General features: G+C 41.4%; 2 protein-coding genes across 3 annotated transcripts; both read right to left on the bottom strand.

The window, feature by feature from the left end:
• Positions 1-164: 164 nt before the first annotated feature.
• On the bottom strand, positions 165-3310 carry manbal (mannosidase beta like). Of its 2 annotated transcripts, none has more exons than XM_070847896.1 (3): positions 3159-3310; positions 2627-2818; positions 165-671 (listed from the first exon to the last, which is right to left on the bottom strand). In XM_070847896.1, exons 2-3 carry the CDS (start codon positions 2774-2776, stop codon positions 561-563), a joined length of 261 nt encoding a protein of 86 aa, XP_070703997.1. In that variant the 5' UTR covers positions 2777-2818; positions 3159-3310; the 3' UTR covers positions 165-560. The 2 variants fall into 2 exon arrangements, with proteins under 2 accessions (XP_070703997.1, XP_070703988.1); XM_070847887.1 differs by having other exon boundaries at positions 2627-2822.
• Positions 3311-3879: 569 nt separating this feature from the next.
• LOC139219116 (nuclear factor of activated T-cells, cytoplasmic 2) lies at positions 3880-14239 on the bottom strand. The gene is made up of 10 exons (XM_070850918.1): positions 13927-14239; positions 12175-13156; positions 11852-12023; positions 11079-11281; positions 10389-10561; positions 9979-10119; positions 8674-8729; positions 8225-8357; positions 6255-6896; positions 3880-4428 (listed from the first exon to the last, which is right to left on the bottom strand). The coding sequence occupies exons 1-10, from the start codon at positions 14051-14053 to the stop codon at positions 4382-4384; spliced, it is 2676 nt and encodes an 891-aa protein (XP_070707019.1). The 5' UTR covers positions 14054-14239; the 3' UTR covers positions 3880-4381.
• Positions 14240-19073: the final 4834 nt, after the last annotated feature.

Genomic DNA, 19073 nt, shown 5'->3' on the forward strand with positions numbered 1-19073 from the left:
GGCTATTCGTGTGCCACTAAATTATTGCTTTACAAGGAAATCATGATGTATTCAGCCATACAAACGCAGTGGATGTAAGGATGTAAGGACAGGACATGACCTCAATCTAACTAACTTAAAACCAAACTGAAACTTAGTAATGACTATAAACAGCCGAGGTGAATGACTACACTATGCATTTATTTGTCTGATGCAATACACATATTATTCAATGAATGACATTCAATTAGAAAAGAAATTAAAAGCAAAACAAATATACCCAATAAAATGTAAAGCTGCATAACACGATGACCATTCGCTCTTTGTAATACTGTGTTGAATATGAAAAGGACAAATCGTTCGAGGTCATTCTGAAGGCTCTCAAATTAAATGTGCATCATTTCGTATTGTCATAATGGACATAAGTGTTTCATGTAACTGTGTTGATAACTGTCAATGTTGAGTCACTCATGACCACACACACCCATTCATACAAGCAGGTAACACACACGCATGCACACGCGCACACACACACACACGCACGCACACACACACACACACACACACACACACACAGCTATCTATCGCTTCTTTTTGCTCTCTTTCTTTGGTTTCTGTCGAATTGGAGCTGCTGGTCCTTTAGGTTTCTTCATCTGTTCAGCGGCCTTGCCATCAGTGGACTCGGTCTCCTCCTGCAGAGCAAACACAGGAAACATTAGATTCCCTGAAACTTCACAACAAACCCTCTGAGTCATGAGCATGATTAGATAAGCTTTGAAGTTTTGAAGATGTGTTCCAATAATGCTTTTGCTGTCTGACACTCGCACTTGCAGCATTTTCCACTGTATTGTTTTCAAAGTGAATCTCGTCATGAAACCGTTTGTGTTTTATCCAATATACTGTGCAAAAGGGGTCAATGATTAGAGATAACAAGTGATATGTTTGTTACAGTTTTCACTTCAGATATTTCAGACTCTACTTATCTCAGTTAAATGGACGGCTGAATGGAATAAGTTTTTGGAGCAGAGTTATACACGCACGAGAAACAAAAGAAATTCAGACGTGCTTCAGCACTTTTGTTGTCAGCACTGTTTCTGAGAGTGCAACTTTCTTTCCTGTGGTGAGGCAGAGCGCCGGCAGGCTGCTGTGACGGATGGAATGGCGACATACTGTGGAGTGTAATCAGTGCATCTGATGACAACGTCTGAAAATAGAATAATTAGACAGTGGATTTAATTGGTCTTGTCTATAAATAATCTCTCCTGGCAGTTGTTAGCACGGAGATTGTGAGAGTAGCCCTTGGTGGCTCCGTCTTCATGGAGTTTCAAAAATAAGATATTCAGCACTACTCTTGCTAATTGACGTCTGCTTTCTCCGTCTTTTAGAAATACTGAGTGGTGACATTCTGCCGGAATTCTTTTTACACAAAAGGTGTCATTGTTGAATCAGTAGAGCTGTCAGCAAGATGATACAAGAAGATATTAATTTAACCATTTTCCTAATTAGACTGATTTCAGCAGCTGTGCCACACTGCAAATACTTCTAATTTTCTTTATATATATGGATATTAGTATTATTCTAATGTCAAATGTGGCCACTATAGAGAATAATGTGTTGCACCCCTTCTGCTGTTAGTGAAACTATTACAAAACAAAACATTCAGTCTTCCACTGAGATGTTATGTCAAAATTGTAAGGTTTCTTCAGGACAAACAGGCAAGGCGTGTGTGTATTGTCAAAATACATTATGTGAAGCCAAATGAGTGTATGATTAAGACACAAGTCATTTGCACTGCCTACGGACTGGCAGCTTAATCAGTGAATGTGACTGTGGGCTGTCAATGCAGTCTTAAGAACTGTCACCTCTTCTTGAGTAAGACATCTTTCATTCCCAATTCAAGTGACAATGAAAAAGTCTAATTAGATCAGTGAGCGAACACACACACGTGCAACTCTTGACTTATTGTAAACATTAACATTTCACATTTCAGGTAGTTTGTGAGAAATGCTCATGTTATCACACTTAGAAAACACATACGGCACTCAAACCCCATCACAAAAAGTCTAAATAAGATTTAGAAATCTGCGTGGAGAAACTTCCTTGAGTACAACAAAGATATTAATTTGATTTGGTCATTTATTAACTTGGCAGTAACCTGGTTCCAGACTTGTAAACTGCTGCCCCCATCTAGACCTTTTATCAATTACTTAAATACAACAGCACAGTGAGAACAAATTCAGATTGATTAACAGGGTAAATTGACTGTATGCATCCTATGGCAAAGTAGATGAATGCGTGCAGAACGTAAATGTGACATCTTGGGTTCGACAGCAACATTTGTTACACATCAGTACCCTATTTCTCCCCATCATGTCTTCATCCTCTAATGTCAGGTATCACATAAAAGGAAAAACACCTCATAAGAGCAAGTGATTCAATCGAAATACTTAGATCATTTTAAATATTAGCACCGAGTTGACAGGTACGCCAAAGCAAGCCCTTAATGGGGATTCATTCTGCTCTCACATATGCCCTGACCCTGACCAGTCACAGTACATTACCTGACCCACACCCAACCCCAAAGCATGGGAAACACTGTTGTAAAGGGGGGAGGCCTGCTCCTCTCCCTGCCTTGGTGTCTACCTACTTGCTCATGTCCCTTGGATGTGGGGAAGATGACAGCCAGGATGCAGATGAGCTGGAAGATGGCACCCAGAAACAGCCCGTAGCGCAGCACGCTCTCTAGAAAGGTGGGCTCAGGGACCTCTGGGGTGGACAGGTCCAGATCTACAGACATGATGCTGCGGATTGGCTGTTTAGTCGGTTAGTCTTCAGTGACCTACCTGTGCAAACAACAAGGTCACAGTTAGCAGGAATAATATATCCCAAAATGTGGTGTTTGGGGGTGTCAAAGGGGGTTTTAGCGGGGCACATCCCAGTATTGCTATAGCCCCACCCACACTATGGACATGTAACTTATAACAAAAGACAGTCCTGGAGAATCAATATCATATAGTCACGCTTCACTGCATATTTTTTATTGTTTATTGCAGACAGAGCACGGACAACAGACCAAGCTGGGGCAGATTTACAGCGTAGCAAAGCAGTGTGGCTAGCTAGCGTTACAGTTCACACTTTGATATGCATGAACACAGTAAATGTGAGGAAGAAAAACGTACCAGTGGCGCGGATACTTGGCTCTTCTTTGTTGTTGCAGCAACGTAAAACATGAAAGTCAGAGTGAAAAAAATAAAGCCATGAAACACTAAGAAGGAAAGATGCTAATTTAACTAAACAACACAAGAAACAAACCCCTTCCTCCACGGAGCGGAAGTGACGCCGCAAACCAGCGACTCACTTCCGGTGCGGTAAATGATTGGTTTGAAAACATCGCCCCCTAGTGTTCATATTCAACTCTACTCAATACTCAATTAAACTGACTTTTATCGTTATGTGGGGCTTAAAAAATAGGGAAAAAAAGTCTACTGTAGCTCTCGCTACTTTGAGAGGAAAGTGTTAGATATTGTGGATCTATATTTCACTTTCCTGTGTTTATCTTACAGCAGTAGCAAGCAGCTTGGTTACTTAAAGCTTACAGGTGATGCATGAAAATAGTTAAACTACTCATGTTCAGTATTTGGACATAAAAAAAACTGGATGTACATGGTGTTGGATCAACAACTCAACACTCAAAAATGATTTTTCAGAATGAGTACCTTTTAAATATACCAAAAATTTGACATTTTTGTATTACTGGTTACTGAAGAGTAAGTTATTTTTCATAAAAGACAACTTCATGTCATTTCAAAGACAAAAGCTTTGAAATGAGATGAAATGTGTTAATTGAGAATATTTGATGTACTCTTCAGTCCTTTCCTGATCAAAATGCAACCATACAGATTCATATAAACAGAGTTTATTTAATATAAAATATTTTATACATGCTCACAAGGCACAATTGTACAAATATATGAACAGAAAGAGGCCAAACACTTTAAAATAAAGACAAAATAGATACAGTTTAAGGTATAAGACATTGTCTACTACCTTTGCTAAGATATGAAAATATTGAAGGCTAACAAAGAGCTGACCTGTTTCTTGAAATATAATGTTATAACTTGCTGAGTTTGAAAGGTGAATAGTGCCTAGTGAACGGCTACCCTTCACACCAACACTATGTCTTATTTGAAATAAAATCAACAAAAGCCTGAGGTGGATCACGTTCTAATACGTGCCTTCAATGTCAGCCACCAATCCAGTTTATTTTTTTTATAGCAAATCTTAATAGTACAAACTTCCTCAGGCACAATCAGGACTTTATATTCATAGTTCCTGAAGTCCACATGCTCTGTTAACAGCTTTTAAACATAAATGTGATTAGGACTGCTGCCGGCCTCCAGGATCACTCTCCACTGTGGCCTTTCAGGTCTCTTCTGATGATGTCATTCACTGGAAAACATTACAAATAGTGGTCAGAAACTTCAACGTCCACAGCTACAGTGCTTATTTAATGTAACACTTTAAAGGAAATCATCTTGTATGCTTAATGTATCATCTACATTTTTCTTTTTTATACGTAAGTCAAATGAGTCAAATCTGCTGTTGCTTTCACCTCATTCATCCTCAGCTTCCTTGTTTGATTTGTTGGAGGATCAGGGGATTATGCTGTCTACAACAGGGGTTTGCTTTAATGCTACCAGTTGGAGTTGCCAAAGTCATGTTTTTTGGGGCATTTTATGCTTTTATGAGAGCCAGTAAAGAGATGAAAGGAAATAAAGAGGGAGAGAGATAAGACAACTAAGGTTCCCAGCCAGACATGAACCTGGGACATAGTTTACATCCCTCAAAATGTTGTACATGCATTTACATAAATCAGTACAATAATAACTCTACAGTGATGATGTAAAATATTGCAATGACTTTAATGCACACTAGATGTCTCTACTTTATTCACCACAGATTTATGTTTGATAGTTTCTGGATGGATGACTGTCTGATCTCTTTCCTAACAAAAATAAGCACAATTGTGGCATGGGAATCTTTTCACAGAATAAAAATATTATCCATATTAAATATTATCTCAAGAAACTGTAACTAATGGACACAATAACATGAACATGATATTAAATATTGGTTAGGTTGCCTCTGATGCTCAGTAAAACAGACTGTTGTAGTCACTTAAACTCTATTACCTCAGTCAGAACAAAGGACATTGCTGCTTCTTTATAATCACAGGTGTGTCTGCATGCATTTGCCAATAAAGCAAACTTCCTGTACGGTCTTCTATCACAGAGGTGTAAACAGAAACCATGGCCTCACAGCAAACAAGGTCAAGGTACCCCACTTGTTCTCTCACTTCATGGTGGCGTTGCCTCTTTCTCCTTGATCATCCTCAAATACGTCAGGAATCACAAGAAAGTTGTATTTGCCTTATTTCAAATGAGGCTGGGCTGCTCACAAAGCGCCTGTTTGCATGTGTGTGAGAGTGAGTGAGACCGAAAGAGAGATAGGAAAGTGGATAGAAAGCCCAACAGAAAACCACAGGAAAGGATTTGCAAGCGTACAGTTGCAGTGTGCTTGTGTGCATTTGCACACTGGACCACAATTACCCATCCCCCAAGCTTCAATATGGCACATCAAACTTAGTTTGAATGCTTTTTTTGTTTCTTGTGAAGCAGTTAATACAGTATCTTCTACAGTTCAGCTGAACATTTCAGTGATCTGTTGGATTGTGGAGGACTTTTTCAAACCAAAAAAAAGGCTGAAGCAGAGACAGAAATAGATCCATTAGAAACCAAACAGACAAGATTCAGACCCTGAGTTACTGACTGATTGAGGCAGAATGCAAATGTGCTGCCAATTACTCTCTTGACACTGTTGTATATTAGACTATCAAATACAGAACATAAAGACTCACTGATTACAGCTGTGGTACACTTGAAACAAACAAGTTCATATGACCTGTTGTCCAAACATGTCTGAAGGAAAAATTGCTTGAGCTATTCAGAAGAGTCGCACTAAAAGGCGGTGTCTAGAGAGAAAATGACACAGACCTTCAATTAGTCTCTCCTCAAAGGTCTTTGAGTGCACGAAAAATGACAAAAGTAATCATGTGATGAATGAAAAAGCAACCGTTTAGGAGAGACGTTTAAACCCTGAATACTTTCTCGCTGATCTCTGCATTAGGTGGGCGTGCTTCCTCAGATGCTGTTTGGTAACCAGCGCTTCAAACGAATGACTCCTTTAGGAAAGCAGTACAGAACAGGAATACTCACCATCCTCCAGGTAAGCATAGCGGAGGTTCTCTTGTTTGACTGTGACCCTTTCTGGACATCGTTCCTCGTAGTTTCCTCTACCAGAACCGATCTGACCGCCTGGCTCCACCCGTCCTCCAGCCTTCCCCTGAGCATGACCTTGGATGTATCTTGAAGGTGGTGACTTTCCCAGTGGCAGCGCTGCCTGCACAAAACTCTGATGTCTTGACATCAAACATGCCTCGAATGAATCGCCGACCTGAGGGCATTCGCCCCGTTTGCCCACAGGGGCTCTGGCACTGACACACTGGCTAGGAATGGAGGCAGAGTGGGAAGCGATTGGGGAACCACCGGGAAGGGCGGCACCACAGTTGCCGTAACGTTGGTTTGCAGTGTGGTACAGCACGGGGCTGTTGATCAGAGTGGTGGCTCTGGACTGGTAATAGCCTGATTGGTTGTCCAGCGGATCAGGAGTTAGCGCATGCGCTCTGGGGTCTACGGTGGTCAGATGGTACATAGATGGAGATACATTCCAGGCTTGGAGGTTGCTGTCATGCTCCAGGTGATGGTAGAGCGACTTCATTGACAGGCCAGACAGAGACTGATTATCTGAGTAGCTGTAGGAATTCAACTGGTAGTCGTCCTGTGGTTCTGCTTTGATGGCTAGAATACAAAAAAGATTATTTGATCATGGAAGATGAGAGCGATCAATAATGATACATCATTAGCTCACTGACAGGAGAACAAATACAGAAATAGGATAAAGAGTCTGCATCCACACTAGCATCTCTGAGAGGCTCTACTGTATGTGAGTGAGTGAGAATGAGTGACGATGCTAACATGTTGATGTTTAGCTGGTAATATTTAACAGGTTCGCCATCTTAGTTTAGCCTGTATGCTAACATTTATTACTGACAACTAACCACAGAGCGCAGCTGAGTCTGATGGGAATGGCATTAGTTATCCTGGTAATCTGATAATACACCGAAATACTGGGTGAATTAAAAATGTGGCCAGAGGATAGCGCTATTAAAAGTCAGCGGATCGTCAAAGTTATTAGGCTTCCTCCTCTGGTGGCCATGCACGTCTGCCCTAAATGTGACTTCAATCCATCTAATAGTTGTTGGGATATTTCCGTCTTTATCAATGCGGTGGACCGACACTGCCATTCAAAGAGCCATGCTGCTAGCACAGCTTAAAAACTGTTATAATGACTGATTTTGTTGTGATTTAATTCCACCGATATATATATATACATTTCATGGTAAAGTACCAAAATTTACATTTCTTTCATGTACCAATTTCCCCTCACCCTGCCTCATCTATTCCTCCTTCAGTTAGTGACATTTCCTAAAACGCTTATCATCATCAGTGAAAGTGTTGTTCTGCATTTCAGCTGTAGCCATTACATGTAGGTGGAGAGAGCGTTAGTGAAAACAAAAGCAGTTAGCAGAGTGACAGATTTTCCCGCTTAAAAGCAAGTGAGAGTTGTCTTCCTACATACAAACCTGTGTTGTGGCTACAGTTCACTGCTAACAGCTACTGACTGACTGATTTCTCGTTATTGGGACTGGTTTCTTGTAAGATCAGCGTAAAATGAGAATCATAGACAGACGGTGTATAGCAATTAGATCTAATCTGATTAAAGTGCTTTGATTTCCTGTCTTCTCTAAGTTTGATGTGATCAAAGGATGGATGACTTAGTACCTGTTTGCCACATTAGCAACATTACAACCTGTTTAACGTTTAGACATTAAATGCCATCATTGTAACAGCAAAGGTCCAAAGACACGTGAAGTGCGTTGCGTCAAGTCTGTCAGCAGGATGTTTGTACTAATAGAGGTGAGAATTATATTTTCTCAGACCCACAGTCCTGATTCCCCTCGCTGACCCCAGGGTTTAAGCTGTCGACCTTTCAGTTGCCTCAGACATTCAAGGTACCCCCTCGTCCTCCTGTGATGGCAGAGCTGAGATGGCTGACAGATACATACCTATCACAGGAGTGAAGATGAAGTGCTGAGGCTGACTGCGTTTCTTCTTCCCGTTGATGACGTAGAAGTTGACTTTGGCTGGCTGGGAAATGGTCCGGTCTCGGTATGGAGGGACCTCAAGAAACAGCATGTTCTGGATATGGAGATGAGGCACAAGAGAAAAAGCTTATCACACTTCAAACTGTCATGTCGAAACAGAGAGGCGTAGGCTGCCGCAAATTTCTCTTGTGTGTGTTTCTGATCAGAATCAGTAGCAAAAATAAAATTCTTTTAATAGGATACACATAGAAGCTGGTTGAGGTAAAGGGGTAAGGTCAGTAAAGTATGGTCCTAGGTGTAGTGTTTTGCTTCCTGTTCTGTCTAAATGATCAAATACAGCTAAAAAATCATAGCTTGTGTAAAATGATGCTGCTGCCTCTCTGCATGTGTCAGTATGGAAGTAAACTCACAGCTTGTGTTTTGTCTCTGTCCACGGTGGCCTCCACCTCCCAGATTTGCCGCCCATCTGAAAGCAGAAGGAATACGGTGCACAGACATTAAAGTAGTGGAAGTTTAAAGCAGTAGTTTTAACATGTTGGGAAATACTGATTTGCTTTCATGACAGGGATTAGATGGATTAAGAAAGGTGCAGACAACCTTTGGCAGCTTGTTCCCCACTGCTCCCAGTCTTTGGGCTAAGCTAAGGTGGTTGGATGCGTGAGTGGTATTGATCTTCTCATCAAACTCACGGGAGAAAAGTAACCAGGCACATTTATAATGTTAAACTATTGTTTTTAAAAAGTTTAATTTGTAAAAAATGTAATCTGATGGCGCCAATCCTTCCACAGTACAGAGTGTGAGCACATTTACTGTACACACCAACAGTGGAAAACAAGTTTCTCTTTTATGTCTGGTTTAGTATGTCAATCCCACCTCAGTTTTTACCTGCTGTTTCTGTTTTCTACCCACGCTTTGAAAAAAAACACGAAAAAAAAAAACAAAGCCTCGGCTCTGGGTCTGAATCTTTATCAGTCTGCCAAACCACATCCTGTTGCATAAAACCCCACACCAAGCAACAGGGAGGCTTATATGCAGTCGACTGTGCCCATCCTGCTCTCAAACCATGTAACCAAAGAACGTTGTGTGGGCAGAAGGAGCAGTAAAGGGGTGAGAAATTTCCATGCAAAAATAAATAGAGGTTGTCACCTCCAGTATAACAGTAAAAGTTTAAAACAATGGCTCATTTTGTTAAAAGTTAAAAGTGGGGGCAGAAGGAAGGATGTGCGTCATTGAAAGTCGGTGCCGCCCGGGCAATATGCAAATAATCTCAAAATACAAATACTAAATGAGTAGGTGGATACACTCGAGCAGGATATTAGAGGGCCACATTCATATCTGGGTGTCTATCTTAATTCTATAAACCTGTTTGGAGTCCAAAGCTACAAACACACAACAATCCCAGATCAGCGTAACACACACACCAAGAGGTTTCATGATAATTAGACGCGCAACACGATGTATTAAAAGAGCAGTTCAACATTTTGGGACATAGGCTCGTTGGTTTTCCTGCTAAGAGTTAAGTGAGAAGATTGATACCACTCTCACGTTTGTACGTTAAATATGACGTTACTAACGTTACCGACGTTAGCTTACTAACCTCTAACCTCTCAGGCAAGGCCTCTTTAATTGGGGTGAGGTGAGAGTTCAGATGGCCAAACATCCCATGAGAGGACAATTAGATTACAGTTAGATCAAAAACAGGTATGGGTGCTCACCTTGTGTCTTCTCCGAGAATACCACCTTGGAGTCGGAGGTGAAATTCTGTCCAGTAAGGACCATTTGTTGACCACCAAGCACTGAGCATCGGTCCAGGTCCTGCCTCTCGACTGCAGGGAGCTCCTGAGCTGAGCGCTGGGCTGTGAAAACGGAGAAACACATCTAGTGGGAAAGAATTCCAGGGCAGGTGGCTTCTCAGGCTTTTGATGATTTACCTCTAGAAATTGCAATATTCACTACTACAGCTTGGTGAACATCCATGTTAAAGCCAACAATTGCCTGGTCATTGACTGATGAAATGTGGCATTATAGAAAAATAAAGATAAAACTTCAAGTTCTACAAAACTAGATGTAACGACTTAAGCCAAAGGAAGCAAATTCAACCAATCAAGAATCAAACACTCCTTACAGCATTCAATAGGATCAGAGGCGATTTGAAGAGATATCAGCTGTCCTCCAGGCTGAGGAATGTGGACACGAAACACCAAACGCACGCGTGTGTTTTTTCGTCCAATGTCCGTCTCACCGTTCCTCAGCTCAATGTCGGCATTTCTTAACTTCAGGATTCCAACACAGTCAATCCTGTGAAATATCAGAAAAAAACCCATAAGAAAAACGTGTTCTGAAATCAGGCCGAAGCGCTTCTGTTTCGGTTAGTCGGTTATAACCTGGTTTTGTTCTCACATTTTGACAAAAAATGACGTTTTTGCTACTGTTTTTCAGCGGTTCATCGTACATCAAGTTCATCAAAGCATTTGCTGCTGTAACACCCAGAGTCTGGTAGGTCTTTCTTGGAAAAACTCCCTGGCTCACAGGAAGTGATGCATTTTACATTATGTTTCCGTCTGCAGCAACAGAAACTTGTTGGGAGCAAAAAAAGGCAAAAAAAAGTGATATGGGCAGAATCTCAGACTTTATCAATAGAAAATGCAAAGAAGACAAATGTCACAGTGCAGTCTCTGTGACTCTGGAGTATGAAGGGTAAAAGCACCACAGTTGTGACTGCAGGACTACTTAATAGGCACGAGGTAGTGAACAATGTTTGCACACGTGTGACTGTTGGTTGAAATGTGTCCCACAGTCTCTCTGGGATACTCACATCACTCTCATGTGGTTCTTGGGCTCCAGAGGGATCTCCAACACTTTGGTCCCATTGATCATCCTCTCCATGCTGGGAGTGGTGACGGTTTTCCCGGTGATGCGGTGGACCTGGTAGAAGGCGTGGGGTTTCAGGAGCCTCTCGTCGGCTGTCCCTATGAAGACCTGCAGCCCCAGTGGAGCTGTGCCTTGGTAACCGCGGAGCTAGTACGGGCAACAAAGGCGATTAAATGCCTGCTTCACACTGAATTAAACTAATACCATTAATGTCCATGGCTGCACAATAAATCTCTTTTCTCTGTGGGGATGATTTAACGGGTCACTATCTAACTGGAATGGCAAGAACACTGCTTTGCATAGTCTGTTTGTGCAACAGTGGCAGGAAAAGCAACAGCAGTGGCTCATAAATGTACTCACCAGAGCAAATCAGCCAGAGACATGTACCAATAATTTACCTGATTCATAACTGTTGGTGTATTGTTTAGCACTGGAACAGTGCATGTCCTAATAACTTGTGGGATGACTTGTGGGTGACATGAAGCTCTTTAATTCATTTGCATGGCTGCCGGCTTTACATAAACACAGCATAAACCAGGAAATACCATCCTATATTTACAATCTCTCCTGCTACTTCATCTCTCCTTTACAAAACTGACAGTGACGCGGATGTGAGGTGAGGGTGATCTTTCTCCCTTGCTTGCTTTTTCCTCCTTTGCACACCCCACACCCTCCAGGCACGACACACAAACACACACACACACACAAAAAAAGCACCTGAATTTCCGGGTGCCCTCCGTTCGACGTCTTTACAGCTCCGCGACTGCCCTCTGTCTCATAGTGAGCTCTGTGGTGAGATCTGGGCTGTTGCTGGATAAGAAGCTCGTACTGACCAGACTGACCGGGCAACGGCCACTCTAAAAGTGGAAGTGGAGCCACGGAGAGGCCGCTGGAGAAAAGAAACGACACGGCGGAACAATGTAGAGGAGGACAAAAACACATTTCATGGTGTACTTCATAACTGGTCATTTGAGCTTACATTTGAGCCTAATAGAGAGACATGAATTCTCTGTTAGCAATAAAAAGGACAAACAACACACCCCATTGCTCCGTGATGGACTGGGAGAGGAGGAGGCCACACAGCTGGGAGCATATAGAAGGTTTCAGGCTTGACTTCGGCCCCTGCCCTGCCCATCCTCGGCTGCTCAGTGGCCCAGTCATACCCCTCTGCATACACACAGTCCTGTCTCTGGGCCTGCCCATGTGCATCTCGCACCACAGCAGAGGGAATCACTCTGGGTAGACTGGAGCTGAGGCTGCTGAGCATCTCCTCCAGAACTCCAGAGGAGGCCTGAGCTTCGGGCTGGAACTCAGCTTGGGCCTGGTATTGGTGGATGTAGGACCCTTGCTGCTCGTGGGGCGAGGGGATGGGGCTGGGGCTCCGGGAGCGCTGCTTGACAGGAGTGCCTCCCTGACAGGGGTGGGCCTGATCATAGGACCGCTTTCCGTGCGGCGAGGCAGAGCGGGACCGCTGGTGGGGAAGCGACGAGGCGGTGCGTTGGTCCTGAGGCAGGAGAAAGGTCTCATCCGTGACGCTGTTGCGAGGCGAAGCTCCTGGAGAGGAGTGGGCCGAGGAAGTGTGGATGCCCTGGAGGCCCGGGCAGAGGTCCAGGGCGGACAACACCATGCCACAGCTGCCTCCATTAGAGAGCGAGCCGCAAGGTGAAGCCAAAGGAGAGCACGCCTCTGCCGGCCAGCCTGTGGACGAGTTACTGCTGGCAGGGCTCACACACTCCCTGTAGGCCCCCAAAGCTTTGGTGCCGGGGCTCGGCTCCAGGGTCTGAGAGCTGAGAGAGTCACCAGATGGAGTGATCTCAATCCTGGGGCTGGGAGCAGGGATGGTCTCTGGTCTAGATGCCAGCCCCAGAGAGTCAAACACTGCCCCTGACAGGTGCTCTGCGGTGGGGCTGTGAGGGGAGGGGTCCTGAGTGGAGGCCGGCTGGTTGGGGGTGTAGACAGCGTGGTGGTCGACCACCAGCAGGGGAGGTTGGTTGTCATTCTGAAGGAGAGCACCTGAGTCTTCTGTCAATAACCAAAGTGAGGATTAATTATGTAGTTTATTACTGCAAAGTACCCAACCTCTGCTACCATCCTCAGATAACTCCAAGATCCACTCCGGATATGTTACAAGACATAGAAATACTGCTCATGCAGTAAAAGCTTGTATCATATAACTTTTGCACAAAGTGTTCAGTTACGCCATTAAAAATTCATAAACTTACATTTACGGCTCCAGTGAAAAATCCTGTGCACATTTGTACATTCCTCAGTCAATATTTTGTACATTCCTACATAAAAAAAATGTTTAAACAGATTTTTCACAATTTCTATTGTAACTTTTTTTTGTTTCCTATTTAAGATTTCTGACTTGTGAAGTACTTTTTTTGTTTGGTCTTTGTATGATGTTATGCACCATAGGACCAAATACATTTCTATATACATGAAAGTCTGCTTGGCAGCCAATCTGATTCACTTAATCATCTTGTGCATCCAAGCCTTAAACTCAGATTTATGGTCATCACAGAGAAACTTTCCCCTCTCAGCTGCCTCTCTTTGGTGACACTCACTGAAGCTCAAACATCAAGCTCAACAACAAGTGAAGTAACACACTTTGTGACTGCAGGAGGACTTTAAAATGTTAACTGTACTACTATTCCTACTCCTGCAAACTCACCATAAAGCCACCATCTCTACACGCTCATGATAAAATACTGCAAATAAAACATGATGTAATTGGAGAGGAGAGGTTATGTTAAGTCTCTGCCAAAGCAGAATAACTCCTGCATACACACCTTTATCACAGCCCACAGGGAAATCCTCCCCAGGAGGATTATACAGAAACAGGTCAGAGAAGTCATACTCCTCCTGAGTGATGTCCTGTCCCAGACCCTCGGCCAGGCCCAAACCTCCAGAAGTCATCTCCAGCTCTCAATGTAGAAATCCTCCCTCGACGAGTATATCTTTTCTAATAACTTTGAAACCCGCCAACAAAATTAAGCCGTATGCAAATGATGAAAAATGAAAGAAACGATGCGGACGATGTGACAGTTTTTCTCTCCTAAGACACGTTGAAAACACAGGCAGCTGCTCAAATAAACCATCCAGCACCGCGACATGAAAAAACGAGCGGCGACAGACGCTTCCTGTCACTGCTGATGGTGACAAGCAGACAGGAGGAGTGTGTGTGTGTGTGTGTGTGTGTGTGTGTGTGCGTGTGTGCGCGTGTGCGCGTGCACTGAGAGCTTCAGCCTTCAAACGCAGGCCTCATTTCCTCCCGTCAGAGTCACAGTGAACCTGTTATGAAATATAAGGGGAAGCCTAATATGCAGCAGTCTGTTCCCAGCTGGAATATAATCAATATATTTGAGCACAGCTGACGTTGTAATTATTTCTAATTATTATAGTTTCATAACATTATGATTAACTGTTTTTTTTTCATTCTTCTTTCACTGTACCTATTGTGCAATGGAGGAATCTAACCAAGCGGCCTAGTATGTATCTACCGTACTACTGTACACACTTAAGTACAATTTTAAAAGTGTTTCTACATCTCAGAGGGAAATATTATACTTTTTACTCACATTACTACTCTTATCTTTGGTTACCTTACAAATGACAAAGATTTATTTCCAGCAAAATACACAAAGAGCTCATAAAATATGATGTTTTGTTGTAAATGAAACTACCTGACAGCATATAGGTCACAAGTACAGCTGAAACAATTAGCTGATCAATCAGTTAGTTGATTGACAGAATATTAATCGATAACTATTTTGATAATCGTTCAAGTCGTTTTTCATGTGGAAAGATTTTATGGTTCCAGCTTCACAAACGTGAGGAGTTGCTGATTTTCCTTTTATTATTTTAATAATTGGGATTTTAATGTTGTTGGTTGGACAAAACAAGCGCTGTGAAGGCGTCACTTTGGGCTCTGAGGAAATGTGATGCCATTTCTCAGTATTTTCTGGATTTTTACAAACCAGATTAATTCATAAAGAAAGCTGAAGTTGAGGTACATGAATAATCTTCTAATGAAATATATTGTATAATAAACAGTAACAGGGGACATTTTTGTGCTTTGAATACTTTTTAATACATTTTCTTGATTATACTGATTATATTTTCTTACTTAAGTAACATTTGCAATGCAAGACTTTTACTTAGAACTTTTACTTAAGTAAAGGTAAGCGGGAACAAATAAAAGTTGTATTTCGTTTAATTTCTGTGTGGTCATTAGATATGAAATAGACATACAGCTAAAATTAAGTACAACAAAGCAGTACAAGGATAGAAAAATAAACATTTAACTATGTTTATTGTCTAACAACATACAACGTTTATGTACAAGTCAAGTTTTTCTGTATGTTTCTTTAAAAAAATAGATTGCTTTGTACTGTATATACCTGGGTGGTTATGTACAGTATGTGCATGTCTACATGACTATAGAAGTTACATAAGTGACATATTGACTGTCTCTTAATTTGTGTATTAAAAAAAAAATTTAAATTTAAAATGAATATGGTGTTTTAACACATGATTTGTCTAACATAAAAAATACACAAATAAAAAGTCAGTACAAGCAGCTTTTAGCCACTGGGTGGCAGTATTGTACAATTTCCATCCACACATGAGTTCTGGTGCTGTAATTTAAAGGATCAGTTCATCCAATTAAAAAACAAAGCTGTATAAAAACCATGTGGATTTCTGCCTGTACCCCATTCTGTGGTTAAGGAGTCACCTTTAGTGCTTTCCATGCTGCTATATCACTTTCTCTGTATCACTCCCAATGAGGTTGTCTCTGGCTCTATAGCTCAGTGGTTAGAGCACCGGTCTTGTAAACCAGGGGTCATGAGTTCCTCCCTGGGGCCTTACTTCTTAATAATTGGCACATTTGTGACATAACAAGGAATTCAAACTCAGTGTATGACCATATCACTGGAGTTATGTGTAATGCAATGATTTGGTTGGGCTAGTCCTTGATATGATAACAAACCCTTGACAGATATTGATAAGTTCCATGCATATCTGCTCTCTTGATACAATTATCTGTACTTGAGGAGGGAGTTTTACTCACAGAGGAAAAGAATCAGCAGATATCCCACCAAGCCATTGATTAACCCTTGAATGCCAAGTCTGATATATACACCTCTACATCATCAGTGGGATATTTTTTTGTATTTTATCTGTGTTTTATATGTTTTGTTTGTTGAAGATAAACAAACTGTGAGCAATAAATTGCACAAAAATGCCGGATGTAGCAAAAATGATACAAATTAAAACTTTTTATACTTAAAAAGAATTTTTTTTTGTAGTTTGTCAGAAGGTTCAATAAACACTCCAGTTTCAAAAAATTAGAATTTTCTGGCAATTATTACCCATAAAGGGTTAAAAACATAGACGATATATTACTTGTGTCAGTGATAAAAACGAGATCAGAAACAAAGATCACCTTAAATCATCTTGATAATCATCTGGAAGCTGTTTTGCCTTTCATTCAACAGGCTCCATCATTCCTCCTGACTGGTAAAGCCTGTCAGACTGGAGGCATTTTAACCCCCTCTGACTGGTTCACGTGCTGATGTCACCTGAGGTCACGTGAGTCTTCAGGTCCCGTGGCAGTCATGCGTCAGTCATCAGAGTTGCATGAATCAAGGTGTGAAATTGTGTAAAACTGCCAGGGAGGGCACGTCACAACGACTTTCAGACCGTTTGTACGTGCTCAGGGCTGTTTTCAAAAGAGCATCACTCATCCTTAAGATTAACGTAAACGCAGTATTGGAAGAAGTACTCAGACCAGGATCGCAATGTACATTTAGTCCGTTACAGTCTAGTCCATCATTGACTATTATCAGCAAAAAGTAAAAATGCTTCTCCAGCAGCAAGTGAGTGATGTATTATCATATATCACCTTAACAGATTAAAAGCATTGATGCATCAGTGTGTAAGCAGCATTTTATTGTTGTGGCCATAGTTTACTTCTTCTTCTACTTTTCATTTCAATTATAGTAACATGACATATAAGCTCTTAACCTCATAACTCACTTTCTTAACATAAGCAACACTGTTAACTTCAGCATAGAGTAACAGTAGACAATGATATTGTGTAACATGATTTTGAGATTGTAGGATTAGGTCAGTATAGTAACGCTGTATTAAAATACTGCCCCTTTCTGATTATGAACCAAAGGTAGTAGATTATATAAGGTTTAAAGTCGAGATTTCTTTATTTGAATGTTGGATGTAAAAAAAGTAGCAAATTTGAATGTTTCAAGTTAACTGAAAATACCTCATAACTGTACATAATTACAGTACTTAACCCTGTAACCCTGTTTACTTTGTAGATGGAATTTATCACCTACACAAGTGGTTCCCAATCTGGAGATCAGGACCGGCAAAGGGGGCCTCTGAGGGGTCAGAAGATCACTGCAAAAATCTGCTTCCTATCAAGTTATTTTTGCTTGTAACTTGAGTCTGTAAAGAATTTACCAGCACTGTGAGAATTTTTCTGAGACAGTTTGTTGTTCAATTATGATAAATTATAAGTATTTAAGTAATTTTAAGCAAAAATACCAAATATTTCCTAGTTTTAGCTTCTCAAATAAGAGCTTGAAGCTTGATGCTTTTCTTTGTCAAGAGTAATTCTAAAGTTGATATGTTTTGGACTGTTGTTTGGACAAACGAGTCATAATTATCTGCTCTGGGAAACTATGACGACTTTTACTATTTAACTCTAGTTCACTCATTTACACATCAATCACAAAATGCTGGCCTGACCAGCCACAGCAATTTGGGGTTCAGTGTCTAGACATGTGGACTGGACAAATGGGGGATTGAACCATCAACTCTGTGATTAGGGGATGACCCACTAACACCCACGATCCACACCACTCCAATGAATCAATCTGTTTCCAGTATTTCAGATGTCAGCCAGAAAAGAAGGAGTTGTCATCTGCATAGCTGTGGTAGGAAAAGCCATGTGAGTGAAGAACAAAGCCAAGTGACTTGGTGTAAAGAGAAAAGAGGAGAGGACCCAGAACAGAATCCTGAGGGACCTCATGAGGCTACAAGGTTCAGACACATTTATCCTGTAAATGGACCTTCAGGTAGGATGTGAACAGGAACCTGAGACACCCGGTCCTTGGAAAGTGGAGAGGAGAATCTGGTGGGTCACTGTGTAAAAAGATGTGGAGAAGTCCAGAAGGATGATGATGGAGGAGCGGGAGGCTGCTCTAGCAGTGTGGCGTTCCTCTGTGACGCCAAGGAGGGTGGTCTCAGTTGACTGGTGACAGTTTAAGACGAGTCACAAGTCAACAAGGTGGGGAACTCTGGTTCTACAAAGAAAATACATCGTGCCAAACACATGTGACCATTTAGCTTTGTTTAAAGTATTCAATCAAAAGTGTTTCTTTATCTGAAAAGGATTTAGATTTATTTCATGTACAACTGCACAGATTAGCTCAAATTAGTTTATAGTGATTTAAATCCAGCACTGGGCCAACTCTACAGAAAGCAGAGGTAATACAGTAAAGAAAAGAAAAAAACAAAAACAAGAAAAACATGCCTACATTCAGCTAATAAAACAAAGCTTTTTGATACTTGTTTAGTTCGTCAGGCTGTAAAAAATCAGATCACCTTCCTTTAATACGAAGTCTTAGAAATGCACCAGTTTGAGAAATAAACACAATGACAGCAATAACAGTAATAATGGTTTTATATATATATATATATATATATATATATACCTTTTCTTAACAATGTTACAAAGTGCTTCACAAAAAGACAGAATACAACAAAACAAAAATAACAACATATAAAAAATAAAATGAATCAAAATAGAATTCGCTCCTGGACATGGAAGGCAAATGCCTGATAGCCCTTATGCTCTCTAGTCTGGCTCTGGGAATGACTAGAAAGCCACCCACAGCTGATCCGAGAAGGT

Source organism: Pempheris klunzingeri, chromosome 2, assembly GCF_042242105.1.
Source record: "Pempheris klunzingeri isolate RE-2024b chromosome 2, fPemKlu1.hap1, whole genome shotgun sequence".
Classification (NCBI taxonomy): domain Eukaryota; kingdom Metazoa; phylum Chordata; class Actinopteri; order Acropomatiformes; family Pempheridae; genus Pempheris; species Pempheris klunzingeri.